The sequence below is a fragment of the Beta vulgaris genome, chromosome 4, assembly GCF_026745355.1.
Source record: "Beta vulgaris subsp. vulgaris cultivar EL10 chromosome 4, EL10.2, whole genome shotgun sequence".
NCBI lineage: Eukaryota > Viridiplantae > Streptophyta > Magnoliopsida > Caryophyllales > Amaranthaceae > Beta > Beta vulgaris.
In genome coordinates, this window is record NC_079205.1 from 24,968,867 (window position 1) to 24,983,789 (window position 14,923).

Genomic DNA, 14,923 nt, shown 5'->3' on the forward strand with positions numbered 1-14,923 from the left:
AACAATGGTGCTACTGCGCAAGCAAAAGAACCCAGTTCACATAACAGGTCCAAAAATGTGACGAGGAAGTTTCACCTCAATTGAGAGATAGTTGACAGGAAGGATGTCAGAATCTGTAAAGTTCACACGGATGAGAATGTGGCTGATCCGCTAACTAAACCACTACCTCAACCCAAGCATGAGTGTCACGCTAGGGCTATAGGCTTGAAGCAAATGTTAGAGTGGCTTTAGATTGTACTAGGTTTAGAGAAACTTGTTACAGTATAAAGACATGATTTTGCTACTTATGTTTATGAGAATAAATTTTGTCTTATTTAATTATCGGTTTGGTATTAAATCAAATTTCCAAAACATATCTTGAATTCAATGGTTTTGTCAAATATGTGATTTGATGAATGAAACACCATAAGTGAACAGAATTCATAGAATATTAAAGTTCCTAATCTAAGGCATTCAACTGGGCATAAATGACTTATTAAAGGATTAGCATATAAGATTGATTGATAGCGTCGTTTCATGGGCTATGGGAACATGGAGATGTTTAATCAATCATATGGATACCTATAGTTGATACATAATCGAACAAGACCTACTTAGAAGTTTTATAACTTCGAAATTATATTAGTGGATTCCCAAGACATGAGTGGAACACTGCTTAACCTAATGATTAGTATAACTTTGATACTGTGAAACGCCATGCCGTAAAAGGGGACTATAAAGGCAACATTCGGGTTGTACTAAAAGTTAAGTGGGAGTTTTGGTTGCCACAAGATTGAAAAGGTCCTCCTATATGAGATGGGATGGGTGTCTTGGCCCCTTGAAGAGTGAAAATTGAAAAATGCATGGTTGTGCTTAAATGGATCATATGATGATCATTTGTTGATCAATTCGAACTCGGATGTCAAGGATTAATTTGAAAACTAGTATGGATGACATAGAGATATGATCATACTATCAAATTGGACACTAAGAGACTTGAGGAATTTAAACATTGCACACTCGTCTCGGACAAGTGGGAAATTGAAGGAATTATGTCCTCAACTTTAATGCAATTACTAAATATAATATGGATTGTATTATGGAGATAATAAAATCATTAAATTGGGTCGTCTATGTCTTGCTAGAGAATGCTATAGAACTTTGTGTTAGTAAATTATAAACCCGAAGCCCAATCAAATAGATCCTATTAGGTCACACATAATTATTTGGATCAACAAAAAGAAAAACCTAGAGCCCAAAAGGGCTCTAGGGTGGTCGGCCAAGAGGAGAGAGAGAAGGCGAGGAGAAGGGGATTCCTAACCTAAATATACTTATATATTTAGTTAGACAATCACAAGAAAAGATACAAGATCTCACTCATATTCTTCTCTCTTATTCTTCCCAAAAGTCACGCTTACTCCATTAAAGAAGAAGAAAAACGTGTTCCTTCCAGCTAGCATTGGGGAAGTGTTGATCCGGATTGGTGGACCAAGTAGAGGAATCACAGTTGCGATTCTTTCTCTGGATTATAACAAGCTTTGTGAAAATCACACTTCAAAGGTTACTTCTAAACTATTCTCTTATCCTTGAGACGTGATCCTGTTTTAAGTGGTTATGAATTTGATTCGTGAAATTCCGCTTATAGTACTTAAATCCCTTCAGCAACAACGGTATAAAGACATCTTCCGCTATTCAAGCATAGGCCTATGCACTCTTACATGACATTAAGGATCTATTACATCTTCAGATTCACCGATTAGAAATTTGAATGGACTCATAAGACATGGTGAAAAGAACTTAAAAACCACATCAAGCGCATTCGTCCATTCGAACCATCCTAAAAATAGCTTTAGTTCAATAAGACTTAAAGGTAGCTAGAATTAAGGTAGCAAAAGCTTACAACCTTGCCATTAAAGCAGGGAAGGTTCAAGGGTAATTGTAATTGTTTCATTTTTCTGCTTTATATCTATGATTCTGCCAACAAAAGAAACTACTGTAACTTTAATCTTCTTGCACTTTTTTTTTTTGACAACAATCTTCTTACACTGCTTTAAAAGGTTTTCTCATGAGTGGAGGCAATCCTAATTATACAAAGTATTTTCTTGACAAAGATAAAATTTATAGTTCCACAGATATGGGTTTAACATGTGCGCTGACAAAAGGACAGGACTACAAAAATCTTCCTAAAGGTCTCAACTCCTTGGGCAAGCCATCAAAATTTCCAGCACTTATATCTGATTGACAAAATGGCTCCTTCCGGTCTTTCCAGAGCACACTCTCTGCTATGTGCTCCTTACTTGGAGTCAGCATGACAAAATTTGGGTCTGCTCTTTCATAACTGCAAAAACAAAAAGTCCATCCAGTAACTGCAGGATACAAACTCTTACGAAAGCTCTGAATAGCACAAGTGCATATATAAGCAGAGCTGAAGAATATGAGCTTTTAAAAATACTGGAGCACACATCAACTAAACAAGGGGAAGCTATTGTGATCAGAGACTTCAGCTCACAGATTCGTGTTCTATGATTCAGGACTGATAATCATAAATGGCTAGAAAAGCTTAATCTTAGATCATGGTTGAGGGTTCAAGTCCCCCCTCCTGTTCCTGGCTTCATTGTTTACTGTGGCAGTAAAGAGTAGACAATTTAAGCCATTTTCCATGCACAATGATGACGGGATTTTGCATATACCCAACTTCTCTGAGATGATCTGCTCGAGAGGAGATACTTAAAACTACCTCTTCCTTACTACATTTCAAAAACAAAATATACCTGGCCTCTCTCAGATTTTCCGCACGAATGCCAAATCCAAAAGACGTATTTCCCACCATATGATCCCTGGTAGCTGTAGAACCACAAAGGTCAAATTAGACATCTATAAGTTCCTTCTCAAACATTCTAGGTGTTATAACCAATAGATGCATATTCCTGAAATGAGATTATGCAATGAAATCAAAAGATCAGCAAGAAAACATTATACACAATTTTTAAAGCGCCTAGTGCAAAAGATATTTGGTGACACAAACTTCACTGGAGATGAAATTGTTTGACACAACAAAAAAAATCCTTAAAATTTGCATCTCACAACAAATTATTTAGTTTTTTCTAAGACAATGATGAAACGTATACAAATTCTTGAAACTCAATAGGGTCTATAGAAAATAGTCTGAAGTTACTGATAGACCTATGAAAAGTAACTCGTATCAGTATACTTGTTCTAAATTACCTGAACCAAGCCTATTTTTGTACCCAAACTATATCCAAAACCTGACCAATCGAAATTAGCCTGATTCAAACTAAGGCCTAACCATCCAAAAAATATATATTTCTAATATTGACGTGATATACAGATCAATAAGCTAATTGACAACACAACCAATAATAATTATTTTGTCATATTCTTTTCCACTGAAAGAAACACGGACAAAAACTGTATAAGCCAAATTGAAAAGAAACTAAATGCTGCAGGCCTTTTATAAGTTAGTCAAACCAAAGCCCCTAGTCCCCAGAGAATGTATTCTCTGAAAATGAGGCCATCAAAAGATAGGAAAAAAAAGAGGAACATAGCATATGAATTTGATTGTTTGTCTCATCAACTGAGCATGAACCAACTGAACCCATTCTATTACTGGTCAATAAGCAGTCAAATATTTTCTACATCACCAATAAGTGTCCAACTTACAAATTCCTCGACAGATTAAGACATGAAATTAAGTTCTACAATCAGTCAAATGTTCAGCTTGTTGACTCCCACCACAAACGAAGTCTACTTGATATTTTCGAAGATTAAGAGAGTTCAACTGACTTGTATGATTTGTCAATATAATTGACATTTAATAGAATCTAAGGCCCCATTTTGTTTTGGAGGAAAATGTTTTCCAGGAAACGAGTTTCCCCTTTTTCCATTGTTTGGTTGGACAAGGGATTTAAAAAGGAACCTAAGGTGGAAATGAGTATTACATCCCTCTGTAAACATTTTCCTCCGAAATTTAAAGGAAAATCATTTTCATCCGCTCTCCAATTCCCAACATCTCCATTTTTCTCTTCTTAGCTTGATAGTTTTCCATCAAACCAAAAACAAATATAAGGACAACTAATATTCATTTGCTTTTTCCAACGGAAACTATGTTTCATGGAAAACCATGTTCCATGGAAATTTTTTTCCATCAAACCAAACAGACCATAAGACAAGCATAGCAGTAAAATAACATAAGAATAATAGAATATTATACTTAGACTCTATTTAAAAGTACATTATATATGGGACAATCCAATATGAAATTCAATTGCAAGGGATAGGAGAAGAAACGTAATGCCGCCTCCTCTCCATGATCGTCACAGAAGCACAGGAAACAGCAGATCCATCTCATTCTTTTCGGACTTGCGTTCAGAATAATGACCTAACACATTATCTCACATGATAGCAAACAAAATTTGAATTATGGAACTAAGCTTGTTCAGCATATCTTAAGAATCCACATATAATAAAATTTGCCAATAAAATCTTGATGTAATTGATATGTTGCTCAAAATGGGTTTGAAGTACTATAAATTTGTCTCAGTATCCTTACCACAGGGACGATAGGTTGTGTCACTTCTGTGGAGGCAAAGCTTAGAATGGTTGGCACTGTATAGTATACGATATCTCCCTGCCCCAATTATCTAGGATTAAAATGAACAAACTTGACTACTAAAGACCATATGGCAATTGGTATATGTGACAATATACACCCATTATCAACCAAGATAAGAAATGTCATCATAGTACATGACAACTTTCCTCTACTACCCCCTTCTACCCCAAAGTCCCTCTATTTTCTCACTTAATTTCTCAACGGGAATGGCTTCACTATCAACGTTCATCAATTTTCATGAATAAATTATCAAACAAAGGGAGAGAAATAAGACGAAAGAGAAGGCACCTGAAATGCTAAAAGTAAAAGAAGGTTTCCACCAGGACTTGAATGCCAATGACAAAGTAGAGCCTAAAGGCCCCGCCTTTCCCTGCATAGTCACCAAATAATGCAACATCAAACTACATATATATGAAAAATCGAGAGGAGTGATACAGCCATGTACCTTCGTCAATTCATTTTAATATGAAAAATCACAATAGTTGATCATGTACCTTCAACAAGAAATTTTTGTTTGCCTGCCAAGATGCTGCTACTTGAAATGTTGATTCTTGAGATTTATCTGATTTGTTGTTATCTTCTAGCCTGAAACAGAAATAAAAAATGAATGAACTTGAGTTCACTAGGAAAACCTTGTTTTGGTCCACCTTTAGGTTACCTTGTTTTCAATTCAAAACCAAAATCGAGATAATTTGTAATTCCAATTATTTCATTTTCCTCAAAGGGATTCTGTACCTGAAAGATGGAGATAGTACACAGCTTAGTGGCTAAAACAATAAGGGCTTGAAAAACAGCCCTACAGGAAGTAGCCAATAAATGTAAAATGAGGTGGATGACATACCTTTCTTTGAACAACAACATGTTGGTAGCATGAGGCAATAAACTGCAATAGAGTACCGATCCATGAAAAGTCACTAGGAATACCATACAGCAACATTTTGTATATTATTAGAAGTAAAAGTTTGTTGTTATCATCATTTCGTTGCATTTTCTAGTAGCGAAATTTGTCATAAACTACCTTTTATAACCACTTTTTTGTGAAAAAAAACCACCTTTAAAAAAAAATTTGGTTAATTAGCCACCTTTTTGGTTCTTTTTTTGTTGGAAGCCACCACTTGCCGGAATCCGGTGGTTGACCTCGATTTTCCGGCGTTGACCATCAAATTTTTGCCATTCTTCCCCCTTTGTTCTTCTCCCCCTCTCCCCTCGCATCCCCCGGCAACCCCCCTCCCCCTCACATCCCCCGACAACCCCACTCCCCCCTCGCAACCCGCCAGCAAACCCCCCCACGACCATCCTCACCCTCCCGGCCTAAGCCCCTCTCTCCCCATGCATCCCCCGACAACCCCCCTCCCCCCTCGCATCTCCCGGCAACCCCCCCTCCCTCGTAGCCTTCCTATCCCTTCTTCTTCCTCTTTCTTCCATGCTCCGAAATTTCAAAAAAAAAAAAATTCGAGGGAGGAAGTTGCTAGCAAAAGAAGGGAGAAGCGTAAAGGTGGAAGAAATGGCGAACTTCTGAAAAAATGGTGAAAATCTGATGATTAACGCCGGAAAATCGAGGTCAACCACCGAATTCCGCCAAGTGGTGGCTTCCAACAAAAAAAAAGAACCAAAAAGGTGGCTAATTAACCATTTTTTTTAAAGGGGGTTTCTCACAAAAAAGTGGTCATAAAAGGTGGTTTTTGATAAATATTCCTTTCTAGTATGTTTTTCTTTCATCCCCCCATTTTGATATATCTCCAACTTTAAACCAACAAATAAGCCCTTATTTTCAATTATTTGTGCTATTCAATTGAAGAAAATTCTGAAGTCAAGACATATAGGAAATTGTCGAAAGGAACACACAAAGTAATCACAGGACTTCAAAAACTCCTAAAACATGAAAGCAGCGGTAATCCTTTAAAGGAGGAAACCGTCAAGGGCTCAAAGCCCATTGCAAATATGCAAACTGCAGATGCTATATTTCCCAAGATAACCACTGCTACAGGAAAGCATGCTTGGCACAAATTAACATAGAGTTTGTCTTCAGTTTATTATGCGTCTACTTGTTCGTGTAAGATGTGGCCAATTGTTGACTACTTGACTTAATGTATAAGTAGTTGATACATGATAGAGAATATATTTAAGATATTTTCTCCACATATTTAGGGATATATTTTTTTTATAGAATTAGGATTATATTATCCTTATCTCATCAGGTTTCCTAACATTGTTAGGACGAACACTTATGTAACCTACATATATGATCAATATACAACACTCCAAGATCGAGGAGTTTACACAATCTAACATGGTATCAAAGCACTAGGGTTTTTCTAGGTTCCACAAATTACAAAGATCCAATTTTTGTTTCCATAGCCTTCGCCTTCCGCATTCACATCTGCTTTCTTATTACTTTGCCTTCTACTTGCGTTGACTTCCCTACCCTCCACATATTACTTTCAGTATACCATCATCTTCTACCTTATTCCCCTACTGACTTGCTGCCATGGTGAACCCCCTTGACGCAGAGTCTTCCAAAAATTCAACCCCCCCCCCCTCCCTCCAATGATTATCACCCTGCTAATGCTGTTAGTAATATTCAGAAACGAAGTCCTTGAAATCCTCGATAGGGAGAAAGCAAACTATGGCAGTTGGGTTGAACTCTTCAAAATACATTGTCACTCATGCACCGTGATTGACCACATCAATCCCAACTCTCTCATTCTAGAGACATCACATCGGCACAATGGAACCGACTCGATTCAATTGTTAAAAAGTGACATTTTGAAAAGAGGCATGAGGACACGAGTGTCGCCATATCATGCCATTTTGTTGAGAGAAAAGAGTAAAATTTTCATTAGCATACTCCCGATGATTATCACATTGCAAAGCTTTAATAGATTGACCAAATTGGGTTTTGACATAAGCATGAAAAGTGACAAAAGCAGAAAACACACTCGATTTAGATTTGAGAGGAAAAACCCATAGATAATGAGAATAATCATCTAGAAACAATAGGTAGTATCGAAATTGAGAGGATAAGTATACAAATCAGTGTTAATAATATCAAAAGGAGCATAAGTTTTATCATGAGAAATAGGGAAGGAAAGGCGACAATGTTTGCCTAATTGAAAACCATAACAAACTGAAGGGTTAGTCCCTTCATTACATGAAATGTGTTTATTGGTCCTAAGAAAATTTGGAGCATGATTGCCAGGATTGCCCAAATGATTATGCCAGAAATCCGGGGAGAGAGTAACAAGAGCAAAAGGAAAAGATGTAGTTGAAGATGACACAGGATAGAGATTTCCAACACTATTGCACCTCGTCAATATGAGCCCCGTCCCTAGGTCCTTCATAGAAAAACCAAAGGGGTCAAATTCAATAGAGACAAAATTATCGGAAGTGAATTAACTAACTGAGACGAGACTTTTAATGATATTAGGAGCATAAAGAATATTTTTGAGTGTTAGAGGCGGAAAAGGTTTAGGGAGAGTGGTAGTGCCCGAACCTTTAACTGGTATTTTTGTGTCATCACCAATCATAATATGAGTATTTAAATTATGCCAATCAAGAATAGAAGAGTTGATACTTGAATTATTCATGAGATGAGACGAGGCACCCGTATCCATATACCAATTCAGGTCCGGAGCTTGAAGAGAAAGTATTGAATTCATTTCAGTACAATTATGTTTAGTTCAGGCAAATTAAGTTCAGCTCAGTTTAGACATATTCATTTCAGTACAAAATTTGAATTCTCAATTCGCTTATTTAATCGCTTTGAAATATCTGCGGCTTGCGCTATCAGGTGGTTTTGACTTTTGATGTTATGGGGTGAGACTATTCTTCTTTCCAGGCATTCAGAGTTGGTTCGGACTCCTTGGAGATCCTCCTTGAAATAAGACTGAATTAATTAATGAAAATTCATTTAGACAAATTCAGTTAGTAGAGTTTTGTTTAGTCCAAAAGAACATAGCATAAGTGGCCATCTTTTCGAGGCTACTCATCAGTTGCAGCTTATGAGCTACATCAATGACAGTGGTGGTTACTTCTTCGATGACGGTTCTTTTCAGTAAAGCTACCTCAACCTCAAGCTGGAACTCTAAGATATTTTCGTCATCGTTTTCCGATAATGGACGCACTGATACCAAGTTTGCTTGGAACTCAACTCAACAAAGCAAATTATCAAGAATGGTAACTAGATAGTATTGTATTGATTGTTCAAGTAAGAAAACCAAATATAACCCAAACTCATTCGAGAGGATGTAGAGCTCTCCCAAGTCACTTTCTCTCATTCTATTTCTCGATACCTCTTCTTTCATTCTCCTACTTTATTTATAACTACAAGATATTCTTGCTGTGACAATTTCCCTATATTCCCTCCTATCATAACAAACTATCCTAATTACATAAATCGCTTGACATCTCTATAACAGAATTCTTGTTGATTTGTAATTTGTGTATTCACTTAAACATGTGTCATAACTTAAATGAGACTAGGGACACATTTGCCCCTCTCCTTGTGCCTTTTTCTATAGGTGAACTTAATAGATGGTCTTGCAATGTATCACTCTCTTTGGACTAGAACCTGAACCTAAATGCGTCATAAACGTATGTAATATACTTCCTCCGATTCGTTTACTCGCAACATTGAAGGATGACGCAAGAATTCAGGAGAAGAGAGAGAGAAAAATAGAGATAGTTTTTTTTTTTAAAAAAAAAAAGAACCCTCGTGTGCTAGGATAGTGAAAAAGAGAATGTATTGCCAAAAATGTCAATGTTGCGAGTAATATTCAATTTCCTATGATAGGAAAGTGAAACATATTGCTTTTCCTATGATGACAAAAGAAGAGCAAGTTTTAAGGCTAAGAAGATATGCAGAACAGGTAAACAAGATATTATTACAGAGATGATAATAATTTATATACCTGGGAACTATTTGCCAGTTCAAGACCAAAGTTGAAAGAAGGGCTCAGTGGACTGCCTGACCCCAATCCATATCCAATTGCACAGCTCCAGTTCTTTAGATTTTTAAATCTAAAATCATCTTTGGTTCCATCTGAAATTATTTATTCACATGTAGAAGTTACTCATCAAAAGTTTAAATTATCTAGCTCATGCTCTACCGTGTAAACTTTAAACAAAAAGCAAAGTAACTAAATAAGCGATAACCGAACTATCTAACAAAAGCATCAACAAACCTCTTGCGACTGTACTACACAATACTCGGAGATGTAAACATAAGAAGATCGACAAATAGAATGACCATTGTGAAATAACACATAATTGAACAAGGACTATCTTATGTTTACATTCAAGGGTAAAATTAGGCAGATGCCAGCTACTTACCCTAGCATCCCAAATTTAAATAAGACTATTAAATATGCCTTTTCTGAATACATCAAATGAAAGAAGCATAACACTTGCTTCCAAATATATAGTAGACTCGCCTGATGATCTAACATATACTTCCTCCGCTTCATAATACTTGCTACACTTCCTTTTTGGGTAATAAACTCTCTCTATCTCTCTCCTCTCACATGGGTCCCTTTTCTTTTTACTCTCTACCTCTCTCTTCTCCAAAAATTGCCTAGAAGTCCGTGAATTGAGAAGTGTAGCGAGTAATATGAAACGAAGGAAGTAGTAGACATAAGAGCAATCTTCCAGAGTTACCCTTTTGGTTGAAGAAAATGAAGCAAAAAACATGTTTTCAGAAAGATTTTGTTTTTCAACAGCTCCTACAAGGCTCAAAATTAGTTTCTACATCTTAGGAAGCCTCATTAGAAATATTTGGGTACTAGCAAGGCACACCAATATTCAAAGAACTCCATTCAATTTGGAAATAAGAATACATCTATAAAACCCATAACATCTCAATCTGCAAAATTAAATTACATTAGGGTCAGCGACCATCAAAGATAGCAAAGCAACTTGACTTCATACAAAGGGAATTTTTTTTTTTTTAACCTGCAATGTGAGTTATACAGCTTACTTGTCTAAAGGATTTAAGGATGTTAGAGGCAACAAAATGTATAAACTACTTATAATCCAATCTCAAAAAAACAGAACAAGAAACTGTGACAAGGCAAAAAACTAACTCGAGTATTAACTTTGACATTAATGAATTGTACATTGCAAGATTGGGGATGATGGTACTTACATTGTGGTTCATATTGTGCCCCGGCAGTAAGTCTACCCATCTTGCTGACCAACCAAGCACTTCTAGGAAACTCATCAGAGTCTGGAGGAAAAGAAATATTGATAATGGAGCACTTAGCAGGCAGTAATAATCTTAGCTGATACTGCCTCCGGATTAGTTTACCCGTTTTGGTTTTTGACACTATTCACATACATGAATTTGACTATCTCTTGTGTTTTGTACTTAAAAAAAAATATAATAATGTGAAATCTTGTTAGATTTGTCTCAATGTCTACTATCCAAATATCAACTTTTTGTAATGTTTGCTTATTGATAATTAGAAATATTAAGGTTTAAATCAGTGCCTCGGCAAATGTACCCTAAACAAATGGGTAAACTAATAGAGACGGGAGGGAGTATAACATAAACCATGGAGACCCCCATCAACATTATCATTGTAGCAACATATATTCTTCATGATGTGGCTGTTCACATATGCATAAATGAGAGCACTGGTAGTTGATTGGTTGATCCTACTGATTTAGACAACTAGATCATAGATTCATAGTACCTCCGTTTTCCTAAGTTCTACTCGTATCTATTGACACGGTCTTCGATGCACATTTTTAACCATTAAAATCCTTTTCAACATATTATTAGAAATTATTTAAAAAATTAATTTCATCAAATAGAACAAATCCAACAAAATCACAGCTTCACAAGATAATTTAATTTTTCTTATATATGGATTAAAAAAAGATGCTCAAATATTTATAACTTTGATCACTTCAAGAGTAAATGGGTAAGACTTAGGAAAATGGAGTATATGAGAAAGCGTAGATTCTTGATATAGTGAGCATAGAAAATCTCAACCAGCAAAGGCAAATAAAACACCATTTCTAAAACACAAAACTAATGACTTTTTGAATGTCATCAAATACTAGCAAATGGCAAGAAATAAAAGATTTCGTAATCCATAAATGACTCCTTGAAACTCAATAAATTACTTGGCAAGGTAAGTCACATACTAGGGAAAGGAACAACTGTCATTCCAAATGAAAGATTCCCTGAGCCGTATCTCAATCCCATCACACCATAATCATCAGGTGTTTTCCTGCACAGCACCAAGTCCTATATGATTATATGTACTCAAAATCAGAACTTGTTATACTCTCACTTTCAGACAGTACCTTGTCTTTGTTATAAGCGGGATGATTCCAAAGGCCCCAAATCCATATTTTGGGTAATATGCACAAGATCGTACCCGTAACACCCTAAAATAAAACATCTATACTATTAAAGATTTAGGGTTCAAGTGCAGAAAGACATGGACAAGCTATTCCAGTTCTATAGAAATTGTCAACTTTTTGTAACAGAAATCCTGTGGGAGAATCAGACATATAATGCTTTCCCCCACTGATTGTAGTAGCCTTTTATATTAACTACAAATGACAAAATTGTTGCGGAGCCAGAATACTGCAACAAATTCTATAGGAGGAACATGTAGAATTTTGGTCAAGATATGTTCCTTACGGATCAGTGTTTGCAACACATAAGTCAACAAATGTGTGAGGATCATCAACATCACTGCTTGTCAGAAAAAAAGAAGCAAAAATGAGTCAGGTGACTAAACTTCATTAATTAATATACCAACAGATACAAAAAGGAGTCATCTGAAAATTTGGTATACCTTTGCCAACGGAACTGTGCATTACTTCCAACGGTTCCTCCTGACTTACGATAAAGTGGACCAGAAACCTATTAATTGTTAAGAAATCAAATGTTGTTCATTTTCACAATTCTCAACTTTGGCTTCTGAAAAAGCAATCATAAGAAAAGGTGAGCAGAGCTATAAATTTATGAGAGATTGAATAAAGTATTAAATGTTAAACTCACAACTGTTGAACAAAATGTTTGATCAGCTATTCGGGCTGACACTAGAAATTTCGGAACCAGAGCTCACAGGTGCTAATGGTCATTCATCCTTCTGTACAGAGAGAAGCAAATGTTGGCCCTTATTCTAATAACTGAGCACTATCACCTCATGATTAACAAAATTTTCAATGTAGCTGTTCCAACATACGAAGGTTGAATCAATATGAAGAAAGACAACGAAGAAGTAGACGCCCTCAGTTTGTTTTGAATTATGTTAAGTTATCAACCATTAAGACGAAGAAAATGTCACTATTATATCAAGATCAAGTATGAGGAGCTCATTCCCTTAAAAAAAGTATAAGAAGCTCATAGACTTATAGAAAACATTGGTTTCTCAACTATTAAACCTCTAGGATTAGATAAAGGACCTAAAATGTCATATCATCATCAAATTTTACACTTTTTTCATCACATTATCAATTTAAATCTTCACTACCTATTTCACTTATATATTCGTTTTCCTAATACACGATCATAACCTAAAATGTATGTGCCTGACCTCATAACCAATCTAGGGTGCATCCTATTAACCTTAAAAAATAAAGTTTCAGGGCCCACTAGGTCTAATCAGGTCCACTCAAGTGTAAACATGAGATAAATTCAGAACTTATTAGATCCAATTACGAACACCCCCTTAGAGTTCTGAAAGGGTGGCAAGGCCATGGCATGAGAACAATTTGTGAGTACAATAATTGGATACATCACCTTATACAGGAATTGCACACCTCACAATCACATCATTATTCAAAAAGGATACAGTTGCAATAAGATCTACATGAGGGTCATCCAAAGGCTTTAGCAAGATTTTTGTACTAAAGTTCCCCGGGTCATCAAAGTAATCCTCGAAAAGATATTTCAGAGCAAGCTTTCCAAATAACAAATCATACGAGGACTCCAACATCCTGCATAAATATCAAAATAAACACCTGCATGTCAACTAAGCAGTTAAAAATTATCTCACCCATCATTACATAACAAGTATCCCCTACATAAGTAGACATTCTCGCTAAAAAATAAAACAAAAAACAACCCAGAAATACGGTCATACGGACACCAGGGAAAAGCACACGAACAAAGTAAAACAAGAAGATACATCAATGCACGCAATGTCCAAACGGAAAATGGAAGGACATGGCAGAGTATTACCGGGAATTATAATTTACTAGTACTGTAGTAAATGAAATCTCTCAAATGTACATAATCTTCAGTGGGATTTTCCTAAATAAAATGTCACCAATATATTGTTGTAGAGCTCAAAACATCCCGTCGTAAATCACAACCGGACATTTGACCTCTACGACTAGATATTAGTGGGCATTTTATTGACGAAAATGTCATTAGATTGGCAAATTCCCGGAAAAGAAATGCAAAAGTAAGACAGAAAGGTACATTTAAGAATTGAGAAATTCAATAGAAAAATAACCGCAAAAATTAGGGAACCTGGTTCGAGCTCCAAGCGGAGGAAAGTCGAAAAGGGGTGGGACCAACACCACCTGCGGAGGGGGTTCCTTGCTCGCCCAGATTCCCATTATTGTCCTGTCTTTGCGTCTAGATCGTCAGAAAGAGAGAGAGAGAAAAGAAGAAGAAGATTGGAACAAGGAGTTGTGTAAGGAACAGAGGGTTGTGCGACAATTCCGACAAATACAATTCGTGTTTTTCCCGGTAAACAAACAGAAGGCGCGCACTTCACTTCGGCGGGCTTCTCTCGCAACCTTGGCCAAGACCTTTTCCATATTTTTAACTTCGTTTACTTGTACTAAATTTAACTACTACATGCTTTTTTTATATAAGAAAAATAATTGGTCCAAATATCAACTTCTACTAGACTACTAGCATATAACAAGTATAAAGGTTCATTGCCACCCCAAGTGAATGCATCAATATTTTGTTGGAATAAAGATTTGAACCCTGTGTAATGTTCTGGAATTCGAGATGGTATTCCCCAAAGCTACCACATCTCCATAAGTTTAAGCCCATGCATGATTGTATGCTAATATTTTATATAATACATTTTTGAACTTTAAATTATTTTGCAGTAACTACATTACAATTAAGTACTTTTGTCATGTTCCCCATAAATTTGTGTGTATAAGATGGAGTAATATTCATAAGAAGTCTTTTTATTGGACAATAATAACATGTTAGTGATAAGCATGAACAGGACAATCATGTAACATGCATATGTATGAAAATAAATAAATAAAAAATATTAAAATAGACAAAAGAACGACTTTTATATTAAAGATTTATATCAT

At 36.0% G+C, this 14,923-nt stretch overlaps 1 protein-coding gene across 2 annotated transcripts; it reads right to left on the reverse strand.

Annotated features, from left to right (window-relative positions):
• Window positions 1-1,837: 1,837 nt before the first annotated feature.
• On the reverse strand, window positions 1,838-14,427 carry LOC104907659 (hypothetical protein). 2 transcript variants are annotated; one of them, XM_010696619.4, is made up of 14 exons: window positions 14,109-14,427; window positions 13,426-13,570; window positions 12,424-12,491; window positions 12,267-12,320; window positions 11,924-12,007; window positions 11,762-11,847; window positions 10,755-10,835; window positions 9,523-9,653; window positions 5,454-5,495; window positions 5,271-5,347; window positions 5,107-5,197; window positions 4,901-4,982; window positions 2,751-2,823; window positions 1,838-2,317 (listed from the first exon to the last, which is right to left on the reverse strand). In XM_010696619.4, exons 1-14 carry the CDS (start codon window positions 14,195-14,197, stop codon window positions 2,149-2,151), a joined length of 1,272 nt encoding a protein of 423 aa, XP_010694921.1. In that variant the 5' UTR covers window positions 14,198-14,427; the 3' UTR covers window positions 1,838-2,148. The 2 variants fall into 2 exon arrangements, with proteins under 2 accessions (XP_010694921.1, XP_048498930.1); XM_048642973.2 differs by having other exon boundaries at window positions 13,426-13,594.
• Window positions 14,428-14,923: the final 496 nt, after the last annotated feature.